Source organism: Taudactylus pleione, unplaced genomic scaffold (assembly GCF_031769625.1).
Source record: "Taudactylus pleione unplaced genomic scaffold, aTauple2 ptg000018l, whole genome shotgun sequence".
Classification (NCBI taxonomy): domain Eukaryota; kingdom Metazoa; phylum Chordata; class Amphibia; order Anura; family Myobatrachidae; genus Taudactylus; species Taudactylus pleione.
In genome coordinates this window covers 4,844,624-4,865,067 of record NW_028284420.1, presented here as the reverse complement: position 1 = coordinate 4,865,067, position 20,444 = coordinate 4,844,624, and the positions used below count along the sequence as shown (strand labels likewise).

Genomic DNA, 20,444 nt, shown 5'->3' with positions numbered 1-20,444 from the left:
CTGACTCGGATCCCCGATGTTCAGGCAGGTTCGGATCTCTGAGACTAGAACCTGCTCATCTCTACCAGCTTCAAGTGGTTTTTCAGTCATTTGACTATGAAAGTTCTCTATAAGACATCTTTGTTAAGGAAATATTTTGATACATCTGCTTCCTCACAAAGTAGACTCAGACCATGAGGTTTAATTTGTGGCTAAATTTTGGAGAGAATTTTGGTAGAATATAGGAGACGGTTTAGTTTTTCTTGTTGGCCTGACACAAACAATTCAACAATCATAGTGAACTAGTGAATCCAGTTTTAGAATAATATTTAAGGACCTATATTTCAACCAGAATGACTGGAGTGACTGACTTTGATTGTCTTTGTTTGAATTTATCCTCCATTTCAGTAATAAATTAATTTTCTTTGCTGTCTGAGGGTCACTTCAAAATATATTTCTGTGTTCTCAGAGCCGGCCCTAGACATAGGCCAACTAAGCAAATGCCTAGGGCATTTGGAATGCCTAGGGGCATCCAAGCCCTCCTAGGGCCGGTGGAGGTTTGGGGCAGGCATGGACGAGGCAACTGCTGCCGGCTGGGCAGAGACTCTGGCAGCGGTTTTTGACACAGCACAGCATCCATGATTGGAGCTTAGCTGTCAGCTCTGATCGGGCCAGGCAGCAGGACACAGTGAGCGGGCAGTGGCGGTTTGTGGGGACGGAGCACCTGGACGCAGTAGTGGTTACACTGGTTAGTGCTGGGGAGGCATGCACTGGCGCACGGCCTACCAGCCTGAGCTGGGAAAATTGGGAACCTCGAGTCAGCTGTTATGCAAATTGAGCTCAAGCAAAGTAAGTCTGTGAGGGCCCGGGGTGTTGTGGTCCTCACTGCTGGGAGAGCGGTGCTCTGCTGTGATAGGGGTGCTGGGTGAGTGTTGGTGCTGGCACCATGCAGTGCTGGGAGAGGAGGGTGTTGTGCTGGGTGAGGCGTGTTGTGCTGGGATAGGGGTGCTGGGTCAGGTGAAGGGTGCTGACACCATGCTGTGCTGGGAGAGGGGTGATGGGTGCTGGGATCAGTGCTGTGCCGGGAGAAAGGTGCTGGGTGAGAGGTGCTGTGCCTGGAGAGGGGTGGTGGGAGTGAAGGGGCCACAGTACAGTGAGACCATGCCCCTTCCATGAGGCCACACCCCTTTTCAGGATCCCATCGGCGGGGGGGGGGGGGGGGTGCCACCTAAAATCTTGCCTACAGCATTAATTTGGCTAGGGCCGGCTCTGTACACTTCTAGAGTTTCACCTGCCAGTACAATTGAAACCTATATCCAACAAGAAAAGGGAGTTAGAAGTTATTGACGCCAATTGCAAATTTACCTCTTGTCAAAAGAAAGAGATAAATATAGTGTTTCCGCTAGGATTTTTTTTAAGGCAGGGTGCTTATCACCAAAAAATACACTTTTTCATTTTGAAGGGCACAGTTTTCCGCATGTAGGACATGGGGCATGGTGGGAGCATGGTCTCATGGTACACCCCATTTTCCATCACTTTGGGGGTGAGCCCTGCACTTCCAGGGATGCTGGGCTGCCCTCAGGCTCTCCCGCACTATGGACAGATGCCAGTCGCATGCCATCTATTCACATACTGCTGTGCTGCAATGCAGAGAAGCAATGTGAGTGGTCTCCCCAACATTGCGGCCTGAGGTGGCGTATTATGAATTGGGGGCACTAAAGTGTAGCAATATTAAATGTAATGTTTAAATTCTTTGTCATTTCATTTGACCACCCCACATGTATCATTAATGCCCCTCAGACCACCCCACATGCCCCATCAATGTCCCCTTTAAACCATCCACATGCCACATGAATGTCCCTCAGACCATCCATAGTGTTCACTCTTTAGTGTCCACTGTAGGGGATAAAGATGACATATAACACTGTAGAGAGGGATGAGCAGGACACAGGTCACTGTACCCTGCCCCCCCCCCTTCCCAGTGCCCCGACTCCGTACACACACATACAGTACACCCCACACAAGTGGCGGCACACACACAGGCTAAAGAGGGAGACATTCCATTACCCCAATATCCTCACAACACTCCCTGCCCGCTGTTTCTCTCTCATCTGCCCCCTGGCCACTGTTGGCTTCGAATGGATGCAGATACCAGGGAGGCTGCTGCCTGTGGTGGGAAGCCCAGACTCTGAGACTGCGGTTTCAAAAAGGAGGCCGCAAACACAGTGACATCAGTAGGCAAGGAGCGGGGGAGGAGAATTGCAGAACTGGAGAAGGGGAGGCTTAATACTTGATGTAAGCACACAGCAGGTTATACTGTATGTGTAGCTGTCACTCTAGATGCATACTAGCCAACATGTAAAAACAACCACCTGGGACATATGGACTTCATGTGGCACCTCATCACTACATGACTAGAATATATTAAATACATTTGAAATTTTCCAATTCAATAAACGTAACTCAAAAATAAATGCAAAGTACTGCACATACTAAACAGTAAGAAATTATACTAGTGCCATTAATAAACTTAGACAGGACAACCATCTGAGCATCCCTTCCCATGAGAGGTAGGTAGCAAGAATGAATTCCAAAATGGTATCCATTACGGTCCTGGCATCTTCCCTTCCACAAGGTGTCTCCTGCTGGCTGCATCCTCTCCACTCTCCATCATGGTTTACCAATTTTGGTGTCTCCTACTTCTGGGTTCTCTAGGGTTGGCCACAAAGTATTTTACAGGTTTTATAGTGATGGTCAACTGGTTGATGATGTCACTGTGACAAAAGATTCTGAATTTGGCTGCCTACTTCAACATTTCTCTTGCTGTAGCAAGCTATCTGACTATTAGGTCCTTAGTCCTAGTTCTAGCATTTATATTAGCTCCAGAATGTCTGCTTATGTACCAGTTCCTTTAATGTTATTCTGACTTTGCACCTGTACCTGATACCTCAATTTAAGTGTTAGTCCCTCGGTCTCTGAACTTGTTCTTGTGCCTATGACTTTTGGCTATTATTAATCTCCCTTTGGGATCCTAATTATGTACTGCTATATTGATTCTTTCTGCCCATAGTTACCACCTAATTGAGAATAGAGGACAACCTGTGGGATCAGTAATATAATTGGTTAATAAAGTATATCTCCTAACAGTCTCGCTCTTGGGGGGGACAGTCCCAATTTTGAAGCAATTTGCCACCTTCCTGCAATTGGGATATGTGGGATTGGGATATGTTGCACTACCGTATGCTGTGGAGGCAGGTGTCCCAAGGTGTGGCAGAAAAAATTTAAGTGTCCTAAAAAAACATCCACTGGGTGAGTGATCCCGCCCTTCCAGAGTGCCATGGCCATGTTCCTGTGCCACTTTTGAGGCCTCTGGATTGGGAAGTATGGTAAGGGACCATGGTAGAGTCAAACAGCCACCCATAGCATAGCTTATCTTGTGTTTTTTCTAACAGCTCCAGAACCAAGTGTACAGTCAGTTCATTTCCATCACATCTCGACTTGCAACTGAATGAGCGAACTGTAGTGGGGTGTTCTCATACAGGCTAAGTGTTGAGAGGGTGTGATAACAGAATTTCAGACTATGCAGACTCAGAGCCAGATTTAGACCTCATGGGGCCCTAGGCAAGATGCCGGTTTGGACACCCCCTGCCTCAAACAAGCTTATGCATATATTACAGTAGGTGTCGCTGGAGCAAGATACACACATCATTATATATATCTGATGCAGGCCCGGCTCCAGGCATGTTCGGTCTGTGCGGCCACACAGGGGCGCCGGGTCCGTGAGGAGGATATCCCCGCCCTCCACCCACTGGCAGTAGAGAAAAATTTATGGCCGGGGGAGGAGAAGTACGGGACGGCGCTGGGTGCAGAGGCACCTAGCACCGGATCTGATCTGATGGGAGACACGCCACTAGAACAACGACGATTGATGCTCTTCCAGAGCGCATGTGCACACCTCCATAACACAAATTGAGGGCAGTTAAAAAAGACCCCCCCTATAACATCACAGGAGAAAACATGGGAAAGAACAGAGGGAAATGGGAGGTAAGGGGGGAAATAGGGCGAGATGGGAGTAAAGGGGGAAAAATAAAGCAAGATGGGAAGAAAGTGGGGGGGGACAGAGGGAGACGGGAGAAGGTGGGGGAACAGAAAATAAAATAAACATCTACACAATAACTAGTGACCTGGAGAATAAATATATATATATACACACACACACATACTGTATATACAGTATATATGTATGTATATATATATATAATATATATACACACACATATATACAGTATATACATTCATATACTGTGTGTATTATATATATATATATATATATATATATATATATATATATAATATATAGATAGATAGATAGATGTAGCTGCCATAATCAAGAAACAGGTAGAGAGGGCTATGTCAATTAACACTATGAGAACACATTTTCGGTTAAACTTACCCATAATGACATTTCTCTCTTTTCTGTCTGTTCTGTGTCATACCCTTGGTGAATAGGTTGAGTGGAGGACTAGCTACAGAAACACAGGTGGGTGGGGGTGGTTGGTTTCTGGGGGATAGCTACACTGTGCACGGGGGGGATGACTGCAATAGAGACCAGTGTCAACCGGGCTACCACAGCGCAGGCTGCAAGGGGAGGGTAGGTTGGAGGGGGCTTGCTAGATCAGTGCATGTTGCAGCTCACACTGCACACACCACGGTGGTGGAGCTCAGTTGATTGGAGGTGAGGACTGAGGAGCAGGAAATGAGCCACGCTGACACTGGTCTCCTTCAGGCAGAATATAAACTCATTTTGGGCAGCTACTAATTGCTAGGTTTCATTAGCCTCATTAAGCGATGTAATAACAACATTCCCCGGGCTCCCAGCTGACGGACTGCAACTCCGCCTCCTCCTGTCCCCGGCATCGCAGGGCCCAGCCCAGACCATGCTGCTGCTGTGCTGCCTTTATGTGTGTGCAGACAGTAGATTTTCTCCAGGGTCGGATTTTGTGGGGCCCAACCGCGTGCCCTTTGGGACCCGACGGGCCCTAGGCGGGCGCCTAGGTCGCATGATGGAAAATCCGGCCCTGTGCAGACTTGGACTAAAGCATAAATATTCATATTTTCAGCGGTATCTTTTATGCTTAATATAGAGGTGGTGCAGGTGAGCATTTAGGGCTGTAACTAGAGGTGTACAAGCGGTGCCGTTGCAAAGAGAGCAGGTCTCTCTGGGCGGCAGCATGTTTGCCCCCAAGGGCTTTTGTTCTGGCTAGTAGGGTGCCTGTAATGACACCCTGCAGCCAGGATCATTGCCACAGCGCCTTTGGACGTTCCAGGCATGCACACTACATCCTGTACAGGCTCCCGAAGCCTCTTCAGGAAACTCCCGGCAGGGTTGCTGCTATTTCCAAGTTGGAGAAAGGACCTCTGTGACGTAGACACCACGTGACCGCTGCAGGAGGCTGGACAGCTCCTGCGTTACCATCCACTAGGGCATAGAGGGAGAATCAATATTTGTGGTGAGCGCAGCGAGCCACCGTGCCCGAAGCATGGCGAGCGTAGCGAGCCCGCGAGGGGACAGTTTTGGTCCCCCGTTAGCATCCCCGCCCCTCCCCCTTTCAGGCCGAGTCACGTGGGTGTGACGTCACAGGGCCATCAGCCCTGTATTGTCTAGACCTAACCCTCCTGGCAGTGCTGTGTTGCCCTTACCCTTTGGTGTGACGTCATGACATAATCCTGTCTGGGGGTGTGGCCAGCACAGGGCGCACCACCTGCTAGGTATGGCACTATTCACACTGGTGAGGATGACAGTTATCAAAACAAGCATATGGATAGGGGCGGTCCTCTCACAAAGATCCAAATAACAATAAGGGCGAATATACGCATTAATTTCCTTGCATGCAAGGCAGGTGCGATTATGCCCAACTTGCATTCAACTCTGCAACAGCCTCTAAGTTATTATTCTAATTCTCTCTGCACCAACCAAGCTTTTTGTGACCTTTCTTGCTTTGCTCGTGACCCTGACCTCAGAATCTGAACTACTTGCCCTACCTGAGATTTATATGCTTACTTGTGCCAGTACTACCAGCTCTAACATTGGCCTATACTGGACCACCCTCTTGTGGTTAGCTGTATAACAACAGTTGATTAACAAAAATAGCTTGTGAACTGCCCAACTGTGACTTCCCCATGGCAAAGCCCGTCATCTCTTGCAGAGGTTCCTGTTGTATAGTAGGCTTCCCATTAGACATTGTGCCCCAGGTTAGCAAGAGGAAATCGCTTTCAGCGCAGTTGTCCTGCATCTGCGATGTTTTGTTACAATGTCAACCCCTATAATATTTCAGTACACTTGTCAAAAAGGACAGAGATTTTATTTTATTTTTATGTAATTATGGTTTAAATGGTACTGAGACCGCAAGCATTATGTACTGATTCATCAGCAAGATCACATTAATTATTGGGATTTTACTGTGTATTAAATGTCATCTGTAAAACACAGCTTTCTTTGTCATTGATTTCTTGAGAAACAAATCTGAAATATGTCAACTTACCCTCAAGCAAGTGTCATGTAGTCAAGGAATTTTCCCAACAAGCAATTTTGCATCTCAAATTAAAGTAAACCTATGAACTAGACACAGGGGAAGCAGTCAATATGTAGTCTGAACCAATATTTATGATCTCACAGCCTATCAATGTATTATTTCAGTGCCTTATGCCTCAGTGATGTCATTGGTGAGGCCTTTGGTTTATAGTGAATTATCAGGCTGAATATTTGTTCAGACTTAAAAAATTTGTTCGGATTCGCCCCTTTAGCTGCAGATGTAGATGCGCCTGAGTTGAGCTTTGCACCGCAACATGCACCACAAGATAGATCAGCAAATAGACACAGACCCTCCAACATGACCCGTTCCAGTGTGTACAAAATGCTCTGTTCCTGGGCTTCCCACCTAATTTATGAATGTAGCCACCTGTGCTGAAACACCCTTCTCATCATTTACCTAGTTCAACACAGGTGGCGGCAATCATTAATTAGGTGGGAAGCCCAGGAGCAGAGCATTGTATACCTGGTGGAAGGGGTCATGTCGGAGGGTAGGTATACAAGTTAAGTCCACAAAATTGAATTGCCTCCCCTCTGTATTCCCATGAAAGAACACTGCAAGACTTTTTGGGTTCTCTTTGCAGAAAATGGCTGATAATAGAATTAAATATATTCCACAAACCTGCACAGTAAGTGCATATAAAATGTCAAACATCTACAATTCTGTCAAAATATGTCAAGATATGAGAACTTTTACATACTGTGTGTGTTTGAGAATTAATTAATAGTTGTATTTCTGTTTTTTTAGTGGCATATTGCATTTAGGTTTATTAAACCTTTTAAATCATGTGCCTATTACAGGCAAACTTTTTTTTTCAATGTAATTAAAGATTTGAAAATAGTTACACTGAAACATAAAACGTGTCATTTGTGCTCAAATAATACAACTATATCAAAGTAGGATATTGCTATAGCATTAACTATATAGATCTAGCCTAGACATACTTGCACTAGAGATGCTGATATATATTGCTTTTCAGCAGACCAAGTGTTAAAGCAGTCGTATGAATTGCCTCCACCTCTCAGGGAGACTGGACACATCCAGCCTGCTGGACTGTAAAGCATGAAGGGCTTGTTTTAAGACTGAAGTGTCAACTTCAGTCCATCAGCACTCCCCTATGGCTGCCAAGCTAATGGTTTCTCCCAGCAGCATATAAGATCAGCCAGCATCAATTCACCCCCAGAGCTTAGTTGCGATAAAGGAGTTATTGTGAATGTTAAGTACCAGCAATAGTTTACTGCAATGGACAATTCTGATTGCTGAGTCTGTCAGCTATGTGATAAGGAGATCATCTTCTTCCTCTGCTCAGCATCATCCACTGGAGATGGAACCTGCATCCTGTGTATCTTCTATATGAAATTTGTGAAGTTGTGCCTCTACTTTCTGACTTAGAACTACCTAGAGGTCCTCCAAATATGAATGGGACTTTCTTTAACCAGACTGTCCTAGACCAAGAAACTTATACCAACTCCTCCCAAGGAATTGGATCTTTGATTGGATGTTGCAATGGAACTCGGTCTGTCATCACTAGTGATGGAGGTTCTCTTGTTCTACACCCTGATGAGAGAAGCATGTTCATTAGCAGGGTGGTACAAATAGCTGTACTGTGTGTTCTCTCGCTCACTGTCCTATTTGGCGTATTTTTCCTGGGCTGCAACTTGCTCATCAAATCAGAAAGTATGATAGACTTCTTAGTGAAGGACAGGAGGCCGTCCAAAGATGTGGGGGCAGTGATCCTAGGACTCTACTGAATGAAAAGGTCCAATACTCAAAGATTGGGAAATTTAACTAAACTACAACATTGGATCATTGCCCCAGAATTACTGGATGATGTTACAAGCCTGCAAAGAAAATGTTGCATGGAGTTTCGTTTGATTGGGGTCTGCATGAAGAGGGGTGGTTACTAAAAACCCCACTCTGACTGAATGTACATTTTAAGAAAAAAAACTTGCTATGCCTTTTTATATATGGGTACCAGTCTCACCTAGAGCAGAGATATCATCCTGCACTGCAGCTCCCCTCCTCATCAGTAACTGTCTTGAATGTTTATACGCTGATAGGCTAAGGCATGCACCCTCTTATCTTATCTGTTTATGATTGTATGTATCCTAAAATGCCACATTTTTCCTCACACATCCCTTTCTTTGCTCCTACTCATTTTGTGGATAAATTTAAAGCATGTTTCCAAGGCTGCAACTCTGTTTTGCAAAGTGTTTTGTACTATATTTATCAAATACCAAGCATGATTGGGAATGTGTTTTTCTATGCGTAATCAATGGTAAATTTCTTGCAGTAATATGTCATTTTTGCATTTTAACACAATGAAGATTGCAAATAAAATACACTATTTTTAATTATTTTACTTTTCTGTATGATCAAAAAAGAACATACTATAGAACCGTGTACAGATGACGATAAAATATTCTTTCTTAGTGAGTTATTAATACAGTAATCCCTGTAAGGGTCGCATTAGAAACAAGAGGCTTATATAGATCATAAATAATTACATGGCATGGAGATCTCTGAGAACAGTGATAAAATTACCTAAATCGGTTATATTGCTTAGAAATATAATATACACATGTGTTCCTCCCCTCCCAATACCCCCTGCTCAGTCATTTTCTATTGCAGATCTGCCAGTTCACCTGGGGTATATGTTTTATACAATGTTTACTCTAAGATTAGAATCCCAGAAATTAGTTTACAGGTTAATCTACTGAGGACTCGATTCTGTAGGGCTTTTACACAGTCATCAGAATTTATTCCAACGAAAGCTCAGTTTTTAACATCAGCATTTCCAGATTGCTCAGCATAGAGTTAAAAGTGATTTTTATACATGTATGTATATATAGGTTTTTGTATATGCTCCATTGGAAAGTAGTGTTTCCAATTAATAAAAATGAGCATCCTTTTGCTCAGCCAATTTATTTCTCAGTTAAAATATGCCATTCAAGTTGTCTCCACACAAGTACATTTGTGAAAAACCTCAACAGATGTTTGGGGATTTAGGGCTGCAAAACTAACCCAAGATCCCCTATCTTACAGCCATTTGAATGCTAAAGTCTCTACACAGAGGCAGCCAAAAGATCGAAAGGATTTGGCAGATAAAACCTTTTTCACATCTGAAATGCAAATAACAATAACAAAATGCATATTCACAACCTTTTATTTCCTAAAAGAAAGCAAACTATTAAGTGCACTCTAGCAGAGCTAATACCGATCCATACATACATTGTTTTGTGACAAACCCTTTCCTATACAAACTATTTTAACGTTTTATTATTAATATTATTATTATTTTTACTTTTAAGAACCCTTCTCCAAACAAATTGTGCCAAAATCTACAATTATTTTTACTGTGCTCGTTATACTGTAAGAAAATAAGAAAGAAGAATGTTTATTTAATGCATACAGTTCATCTGCATATATTGCAGGTATAACAATACATTTGTGGATTAGCCAGTCAAATCGGGTTTGTGTAATGCTGGGTACACATTATATTGTGTAATGTTGGGTACTGCAGATATATATTGGCTCACCGTGCTGTGTGTACGGGCGGTCATCCGATTGCTCGTACACTTGCTGCAGAGCCGGCGGGGAGGGGGTCGCGGGCAGCGAGACCGCAGATGATGGTTGTTGAGTGTGTATGAACAACCATCATCTACAGATATATCTGCAGAGCAGTGGATCTGCAGATATATCTTCAGATGTGTACCCAGCTTTAGCTAACCATACACTGCAATCTTATTGGATTGGATCATTGTAGTCTGATCGGTTCTATAAATTTAGACTCAAAAAATCAGAAAGCAGAACTGTATGCATCTGATCATATTACAATGATAAAATAGGATCGGAATGGAAATTGCACATTATACTCTACTGTTTAGTACTTGGATTGCAACCTCACTCATGTGTTGATGGGTGTCATCATTTAACCAAACTTTTCCACCCTGCTGGAGAAAATGATATTGAATTTAGATTACTTGGCATAGTTTTGCATTCATGGGGGTGAATACAATTAGCTACGAGGTTCTGATGGAAACTAGTGACTCCAGCGATTACGTGCTTAAGTGCAAACATCTATTCTATTTTTATAGTTTCGGGCAATGGGGCTGATTCTGACTTGGGCACAAAGCTAAAAAAAATAAAAAATTAATTTTGCACCTGGACCAACCGTGATGCACTGCAAGAGGTGCAAATACATTTCTTTTCTTTATATGCAGGGTAAATACTGGCTTCTTTGCATGTAGCCCACAAATGCTAGACAGGTTTATTTTTGCACTAAATTGTAGACTTCAGTTTGGACACCTCCCTCCCACCTCTCTTTTACAATTGATTTCTGCTCACTACCTGACAAGGGGTCTGATTCAGAGATGGATGTAATGCAGATTTTTACGCAGTTTGAGCGATTATCGGTAATCTGTGTATGATTTACACTGCATATGCATCAAGTTTCATTTTCGTTGGCACTCCTGAGAGGATTTATTTACAAAGGGATCTAGTTATCATCACTTAATGTCTGCAAAAGCAGGTGAAAATAAACTTTTTCACCTGCAATTGTACAATTAAGTTTTTGGGCCATTCATCAAAAGGGTAAAGCAGGAGATATTACAGAATAGTATGGGGACAGACTTCAATAAGCTCTGGAAATACAATATTTTTGGAGCTTAACTGCGGGAGCATTCTCCATCTTCCTATGAGATAGAATCCCGGGTTGCCAAGAGGGATCCTTTTGGATCCCTCCGCTCCTGTCCGGCTCCTTCCACCAGACTTTGGGGCTCTTGTGTGCAAGCATGACCTGTTGGTCATGCATGCGCACTTCAGGGGCGTATTAAGAGAGGAGGGGGCCTGTGTGCATTCCCCATGCGGGGCCCCCTCCTCTCTCCCCGGTGCCTGGCAGCGGACTGACCGCAGAAGTAGACTCTGGGCACTAGTCTGTTTCCAGAATCTACTGCGCATGCACAGGTCACCGGAAAAAAGATGCGGCCGCCATTTTCCCTGCGATTTCCCCACTGCGTATGCGCAAAACACCAGGAAAATGGCTGTGGCTACCATTTTCCAGGCATTTTGTGCAGGACTGCTATAGCTGATGTGGGACTTCGGAGAGGTAAGTAGTAGAAAATAAAATATGGGTGAACGGTGTGGAACCAGGGGCTCATGTGCACCACACACCCTGCACCCATTATAGATATGCCACTGCACACCAAAAGGAGCAGTGAAGCCGCTCACGGAGACAGCAGATTTTCAGATCAGCTGTCTCTGCACCGGAGCAATTATGAATTGCTCTAGTGCTCGTGGCGAGTTAGTATGATAATAAATAGACCCCAAAGTGATTGACAGACAGAGACTATTTGTGGATGGCAATGAGGAGGTGGCGACTCAAAGGCAGGAGTGTTGCACATGTTTTCAGGCAGTGTCTGCAATCCCATATGTAGTGAAAATGGCTCCGGTATCTCAGATCTCGCTGCCAGTTTGCGCTACCATAGGGTTACTCAGAAGTCCAATAATTGACTAATCTGCGACCTAGCTGTGTCTTTGTACGCAGTCGCTTTGATTTACAAAGCCACTGGTGAGGTCTCAATACAAATCCCAGCAGCTGCGACATTTGCATATTTTGCATATCGATTAAGCGTGCAGCCCACATAGTGCGAGGCTCCATCAGAGCCATACAAGTTATTAGAAGCTGCCCCTTAGTTTGTACATCTATCCTAAGGGTTTCAGATATAAGTGAGCCTAAAATACTATTTTTTATAATAGATACAAGCATTACAAAATCACAAAAATATACAGATCATGATATTGAATGTAGGAATCAGACATCTTTGAGAAAAAATTGCTAAATGTCCTTAGGCTCATTAAAAAGTATGATCTGGGGTCCTTCTCACTACCATGCTGGAAATCCAAGTCCCCTTTCCAGGACAATAACTAGGGGTGTGTGAGCAGGGCTCCGGGGGCAGCACTCTCGCTGCACCATGGCACCTGCATTCGAATTGCACAGTGCATGTAGAGCTGCCTGGCGTGGCCTAAGGACACCTCTGGGCAGTGCTCTACTTCCTAGTGCTGGCAGCCACGCCCGCTTTTGTCAACCCTATCTGCCTTAATGTCTCTCTCTCCTTTTGGTTGTTGTCTGGTACCTTTTTATCAACTACCTCTCAGGGCTGGATTAAGGGGGGGGGGCAAAAGGGGCAGTCACCCTGGGGCCCCAACAAACAGTGGGGCCCCCACACAGGGTAGGTGTAACCCCCGCCGAGAACAGGTGTCCAGTGGCACATGTTCCCAGATTGGGGCTCAGCTGCTGCGGCTCTGAGTTCTACTGCATGCATGCATGTGTTGCTGCATACAGTGCAGAGTGGCTCCTGAGTCCCCTCATCAGCTTCATGTTACACATCACATCCTTGACGCTGATGAGGGAACTTGGGAGCACCTCTTCCTGAATCAGGAGGTCAGGTGAGTAATCAGAGATGGGGAGGGAAATAGTAGGCTCCGTGTGTCTGGTGGGGGGTGGGGGTGGGGGTAGCAGGGGTGTATTTATGATGGGTGCAGGGTGTGCGGTGCACATGGGCCCCTGGGTCCGGGGGGGCACACCCTGCACCCATATGTTTTAATTACTCACCCCTCCGAAGTCCCGCGCTGGGCTGTCTCACTGGAGAAAACACCTGAAAAATGACCACCACAGGCATTTTTCCGGTGTTCTGTGCATGCGCACTAGGGAAATAACCCTAGTGCGACCGGCGCATGCGCTGTAGACTCCTGGCATACTCTAATGCCCATAGTTTTCAAGTGAGGGAGGAGGGAGTCCCTCCTCTCTAGAAACGCCCCTAGGGGGTAGGCTTTGTGTGGCCTGGGGGTAGGCTCAATGTGGCTTGGAGGGGGCCCCCACAGCTTAGTGGCTCTGAACCCCACAAGCATTAATCCGGCCCTGCCTCTATGTACTGTATGTTCCCTTTATACTTGTTGATTATTTTTTTCAGAGATGTCTTCCTTTGAATGGTACAATAAAATTGCAACAAGTATATATATGTATCTAAATTACACCTCTTCCCTTTACAGAATGAAGCAGACATTTTATATACTATAGAGAATACAGCCTGTCACGTTTGTGCCGCAGCGATGTCACACAGGAAGCAGTGTTCAACTGTTTGATGAAGAGCAATTGGGGAAAGTAAGTCCCATTAAATAATGTGTAGCTGGAGGTTAGAGGGTAGGGCCCATTGGGGATATACCAAGTACCTGGGATGCCATTCCAACACTAAAGGAATGACAGTACCTGACTACATGGTTGTCCTTGTCATCCAGTTAGGTTAAACAGGAATGATAGTCTCTATTTTGAGGGACTCACAAGAGATTTTGCTGCTGCTTTTTTATCTATAGGAGAAATTAGCTCTTTTTGTTTGTATTTTTTGTGTGTATATAAAGATGCTGTCCTGTTGAAAACAGTTGGTTATGTCAAGAGGGTGTCACACAATTAGATTTCCTGCTCTTTACCTGTTAGTGTGGTGTTAAATGTGAGGTTTCTATATTATATATATTTTTAAGTGCCCAGTGTTGGCGTAACCCGTGCCCCTTTCACTCCCCTAAAAAGACACCTACATTGCAGTGCGTATATGTCTCTGGTACGCACAACCATTGATCACAGAAATGGCATAGAATTGGGACAAATGTCCTTATTTGTGGGACAGTGGAAAAATGTAGGATTCTACCTGCTAAAATTGGAACAGTTTGTACCCAGTGCTGGAATAAGGCTTATGGGGGCCCAAGGGCAACTAACGTGTGGGGGGCCCTACCAATAAAATTGACAATGTGATATATGACAATGTTATTCAAAAGTATAATGTGTAACAGTATATATTCCCAGCACCACAAATGTGTTGAAAACACTCTAGTGCCCCCAGTTCACATTATACCAGAGAGAATCTCCAGTTCACATTTGCCACGGCAGCCTGCCATGCTATTTGACTGCCCCAGTCTCCCTGTTTTTAATCCGGCACTGTCTGTACCTATCACACATGCGAATAAATAGCAGCAAAAAAAAAAAATCTGCTCTGATATGTCGAGAGTTTTCAGGCAATGTTTGTCCTTGCAGCAGGGGAGAATAAAACGCTCTGAAATCTTGAAAAGCTGCTTTCTCTCGCTGCACAGTGAAAAACTCCTGGATGAAAAAAAAAAGTACAGAAGACAGTAAACTAGAAACTGACATTTGACATAGAGATGTGTGCTGCAGCAGTACGGGAAGCAGATTGTAAAAGTTGGACTATAATAAAAAGCTAAAATTTAACTTCAATAAACAATGTCCTAAATTGTCTGCTGCTTACAGAATATGGCCCAGCACAGGAATAAAATTCAGAAGCTTAGAAAAATTGCTGTAAATAGCAACTCAGTGAAGTTCGCAAACCAAAACTAATAAAGAGGTTAAATGAAGTAAAGATGCTGCTTATAAGGGTGGGTACAAGGACAAATATAGAAAAAGACAGGTCTATTACTCTTTACTGAATTAAGAAGGATAGAAAAAAGTCCAAAGTGCCATCTCCCTTAGAATAGATCATGGCAATATTGTGTATTTATGCAAAAGAAATCTGAGAAACTACAAAACTTGTGCTATAAGAGTAATTTCCAGCAATAAATTGTAAGTAATCATAAAAGTACAGTAAGCCATTTAAAGGCAAAAATATTAATGACTACAGGAGGAGTACCATAGAAAAGTAGAGCACCTACATTGTACTGAGGAAGAAATAAAAGATTTCCATGTTACTGCATTGTTACACTGTGGTCCCCTGGACAGCTATGTCACAATTGAGAAGACGAGTTCATGTTAGAACATGACAAATTCAAGCTTGAGGATGAATACAAGGACTAAACAGGGAGCCTAAGCAATGACAATGTGCCCATAGCAGAATCAGCTTTAAAGAAACAAGATTGGGGTGTGAGCAGACTTGACTACTACTGTATCTCGAGTAGATGGATGCTGGGCCCTAGCAGAAGGGTCGACTCCAGGTCAATTAGTTCCCTGTACAAGAATTTATGGAGCGCTCCCCCTCTCCATCCAACTATTCATGTAATACTGCAGTGCTTCATACTGCAGATATACCCAAATAACAATGTCTCATAAACCCCAAACAATAGTGCCCTATGGGCCTGATGCAGAGATGGGAAGCTGATGCATCTGCTCATGTGTCTGTTGCTGGAGTTGTGGCTGCAGGTATATGGAATTGCTAGTATCAGCCCTCCCCTGGTGTAGTAGCCTGCATCTCTCAGAGTCTCTGCACACAGTAATATCGCCACTTTCTTTAGACACCACCATCGGCGCACCATTGTTCGCACCATCACTCATACCATCGACACTTGCACAAGCCCTATGACAGATGCATTTTCCCTGCCTGACTATGGCCTCCTGTGGCTGTGTCTGTGTAACGCATTAGACATAGGAGATCTAAAAAATGTTTGCGCTTTCGCAGTTGCAAAAAATCGTTCAACTATGTGAACATCGGCATTGAGTGTGGATTGCATGCCACTCAGAATCAGGCTCTATATGTCCCTACACTAGACATATAGATAGCTTCTTCCTGTGTACAATACCCCTATGGCGTGGCACCCTTGTGCTGCCACATCAGTTGAACGGTCCTTGAGCCGGCCCAGTCTACAAGCTACAAATTCAGCCAAGAAAAAAAAATAACCTCCTGAGAGAAGAACCCTATCTCCCTGAATTGTAGAGGCTCAAACATATTACATATAAACTTTCTCTCATGACCCAACAATTGTGGCAGTGGAGAAATCCAAGCCCAGCCACCCTTCCTAGTGTATACACTAATAACAGTAGTGCCAGGAAATAGAGACTGTTACAAGTGACAGCCTCAGCCAATAAGAATCAGTCTGATTCTTATTGGCTATTGCTGTCACATGTGACAGCCGATAGGAACAGCCGCCTTCAGTGCAGCAAGCCAATAAGAACCAGTCTGATTCTTATTGGCTGCTGTTGGCTGTTGCACGTCAGTGTATCAGGTTGTGGGCCAGTTTGGTGGCTCGCGGACCGCCACTTGAATATCCCTACTGTATTCTATGTATTGTTCTAATAATAATAACAACACTGTAAATTGTTTCTTTTTCATAAACTCACTGCTGCAAATGTTACAATACGTAAGAGACTGAGCTAACTGTAAGTGATTGAAAGGTTCACAGCACAGACTAAAACAATAGGAAAATAATAGAATTACTGAAGTGTAACTAAAACCTATTGTAATGGAATTGAGACACTACTCACAGCATAATACCCTGAACTAAATATCATATATACTATTATAAATAATTTCTATCAATAGAAGATTCAAACCTATTTTAATATAAACAATAGAATATATAGACGGAGGACTAAGGGCCTGATTCAGAGCCGCTCGTAAGCGGCCGCTCGTTCGTTCCGAGCGATGTTTGCCCAACTGCGCATGTTTTGTTCGCTCGTTCAGACCTAGAGGCGTGAACAGACCGCAAAGAGCGAAAGGGCGTTTTAAGGGTGTGCATAATTAATACAGCAGCGTCATTGACCACGTCACTGGGTTATTTTATTGTCAGAACTGCTCGCATGATTGCGGTAGGAAAAACCAACCACAAGAATAGCGAGCAGTTCATACGCTGGTCGATGTACTCGATTAATCTAATAAATAGCGGACATGACGTAGGATGCGAGCGGCCAGGGGGCGTAGTTTTCCAAAAAACGACCGCATGTTTTGTTCGCTCGTTCAGACCTAGAGGCGTGAACAGACCGCAAAGAGCGAATGGTTCATTTGAATAGCCACCCCTTTTTTCTGAACGAGCGAGCGCAAATAGCGTCCGGCTCTGAATCAGGCCCTAAATCTTTATATTCCACCAATACCGTTTAAGTGGATGGAATATAGCTTTGTGTTTCATATTTCTTTACTTTATTCACACCTATAAATTTTTTTTAAAATATTTTGTTTTAACCTACAACTAAGTTTCGTATATATACACACATATATATATATATATATATATATATATATAAGACATTTTAATATAAACCAATATGTATGATATTTTAACAGTTAATTCAGTGCTGAGCACACTGCCATACAGACTTCTTTTTTTCCTTTTTTGTTTTGGAAAACAATTGATTTAAGTCTTGCGGTAGCACATCCAGAAAATATTTGTAAGCAACTGCTTTCAGCTGCATGCTCGCCACACGCCTGCGACACTTCAATAAGACACAACATCTCTGTGCGTCTGTTTGCCCACCCCGTTACCTCCCAGTCACCGTCCCGGAACGCCCCTTACATTTTTTCTACTATGGGTCTAAATTTGATATGTGAACAAAATCATGATGCATACATGGCGCAACTCAGATGCATATGTAGAAGGAAAAACATCAGCCTTCGTGTGAATATCGGCATAGCGTGCGATTCTGAATCAGACCCAAGGTCTAATTTTCAAAAGCAGAAGCTGACATATAATCAGGGGCGCCGGGAGAAGGGATGGTGGGTACTAATTACCCCGGCCCGGGCTTGTTGGAGGGTCCCAGTGGGGGTCCGGGTCTGACACCGCCCCAGGTCCCGCTTACCTGTCAGCAGCCCATCACATGCTGCAGTGGGACTAGGAAGTAGGGAAAGTGCTGCCGCTGAGCAGCAGCAGCAGCAGCAGCAGTCTCTTCTCCAATGCCGGTGTGGTGGTAGGGGGGGGGAGTTATCACAATGATCGGGCATCCCCCTGGATTTGTCCCTAGCTGAGGTGCTCACAGCGCCCCCCCTCCCACAATGTGCTCGTAGCACTGCAAATAGTTCATCTTTTTTTTTTCTAAGGGGTGTGTTACCACAGCTCCTGCAATTAGGCCATGCCCCATGTGAGAAACTGGGTCTGGGCCGGCGCTCTACGTCGCGCTTTGGAACACGCTTCCCTAAATAATGGGACTATATATATTGAGATGTTCCTAAAAGAACAATGGGCCTGATTCAGAAATGGATGCAATACCGGTATTTACACAGTTGAGTGGTTATAGGTACACTGTGCATGCGTTAAGCTTAATGGGGCCAGACTATGGGGCCTAGTGCCCTTGGTGGCTCAGGCCTCATGCCTGCATAATGGGGCCAGACTATGGGGCCTAGTGCCCTGGGTGGCTCAGGCCTCATGTCTGTCTAATGGGGCCTAGCGCCCTGGATGGCTCAGGCCTAGTGCCTACCTAATGATGGGCGGGTGTACAGTGATGCCTCCGGTGTCTGGCCACGTCCTGGTTTTCCTCCAGCAATGATCCATCTCCTCCAGCAGCGTCCGAACACAACCCCCTGCCGGGCTGCACGCAGCGACTTAAATAACCTGCTGCATGGCCTTCTGCATGGTCATCACTGGCCCGCCGCAATGCCCAGTGATGACGTGCCATACCACATGGGCGCGCCCGGCGATGTGGGGTTTGGTCCCCGATAGTGTAGTCTTTTGGGGATGAGGGGCGCCCTGGCTCAGACCTCCCACACCCACCCCCTCTTTTCCTTTTGTGGTCCCCACAAAGACTGGGTTGCATAACCACTCGAAGTCTGGGTCTGCGAACCCCTGTTGGAGGTGGCACTTCCAGGGTGGACCTCGTGGACCTCCGGGCTGGAGCGCCTGGGGATGGGGTGGCCGGTTCAGCCAGTGGCGCGCTGTTCTGGGGTCTGGTCTGTGGCGTGCCTGCCCCCCATGATTCTGGTAGGGGTGGTTCGGCTCCTGCTGGCTCCTCTGTGGTGGCCAGAGAGTTGGGTGCCCGGGAAGATGGTGGGGGTTCCCAATAATTGAATGGGGTGAACCTTGGGGCTCCCGGTACCACAGGAGGGGTGTCTCCACGCTCCGTAGGTCAGGCCCCGTGTTGCGGGCCACCTCCTGGGAGCATGGGTCCTCAAACTCATGTGGCCGCAACATGTCTCAGTGTAAGGTGCAGGTGTGACTACTGCTGTCTTCAGCATGCACCTCGTAGACCGGGTTGTTGGGGGAAACTTACCGCTGCACAATGTAGGACAGTACCTCCCAACTCTCACTCAGCTTGTTCCTTGGCTGTTTCTCATGGACCAGGACTCGTTACCTAACTGGGAAGGGCTCCCTCATGGCTGGGGGTGGGTTATGGACCCAATGTTCTGCTCCGCCACCTCTCCCATCATCCTCAGGCATCGTCTTTGTTCTTCTATCCACCCACTTTGGATCCACTCAGCTTCCCCCTTGGGCAAAGATAGATTGAGGTTCTGCAGTTCCCTTCCAGGCTGACCAAAGAGCAGGAAGTAGGGTGAGGCACCCGTGGTTCGGTGTACCCGATTGTTGTACACCCAAACCAGTTCTTGGACGAATTCCAGCCAATGCCTCTTATTCTAGGCTTCTAATGTTCTCAACATCTGCAAAAGAGTTCAATTGAACTGTTCACAGGCCCATTCCCCTGGGGGTGGTAAGACGTAGTCCTAGACTTCTGCAGCCCGGATCTCCCACAAGTACACGTGCCCATACTCTGTGACCAATAGGGTTTACTCAGAAGTCCGATCATCAAAGGATTGCTAGCGATGCTGCATCTTTGTATGCAAATGCTTGGAATTGCGTAGGTGCTAGTGGCAACTCAATACAAAGCCCAGCGTCTACCACATTGCATGTTTGTCGCACAGCCGATGCATACAAATTCGCAGCTGCGGTGGCAATAGCATACATCTCTGAATCAGGCCCAATGATAAGATCTTGTGTACTAGGAGTTTCAGAACAATATTAGAGTAAACAACATTCCTAAACATTTCCACAGGACCAAACTTCTTACACGGGCTTTTCCTAAATGTGGTCCCAGATGTGATGGCTAACTAGCTAATGATAAAGAGAGCACCTACTGTAGAGCGCTACGCCATTAATTACTAGAGGCAGAATCACCAGGGATTA

At 45.2% G+C, this 20,444-nt stretch overlaps 1 protein-coding gene across 1 annotated transcript; it reads left to right on the top strand.

The window, feature by feature from the left end:
• The first annotated feature begins 7,772 nt into the window (after window positions 1-7,772).
• Window positions 7,773-8,903, top strand: RPRML (reprimo like). The gene has a single exon (XM_088482548.1). The coding sequence runs from the start codon at window positions 7,985-7,987 to the stop codon at window positions 8,318-8,320; it is 336 nt and encodes a 111-aa protein (XP_088338674.1). The 5' UTR covers window positions 7,773-7,984; the 3' UTR covers window positions 8,321-8,903.
• Window positions 8,904-20,444: the final 11,541 nt, after the last annotated feature.

What these genes read in the sequence shown, in the direction of transcription:
- RPRML (XM_088482548.1), top strand. Translation starts at nt 7,985, where the DNA reads ATGAATGGGACTTTCTTTAACCAGACTGTCCTAGACCAAGAAACTTAT.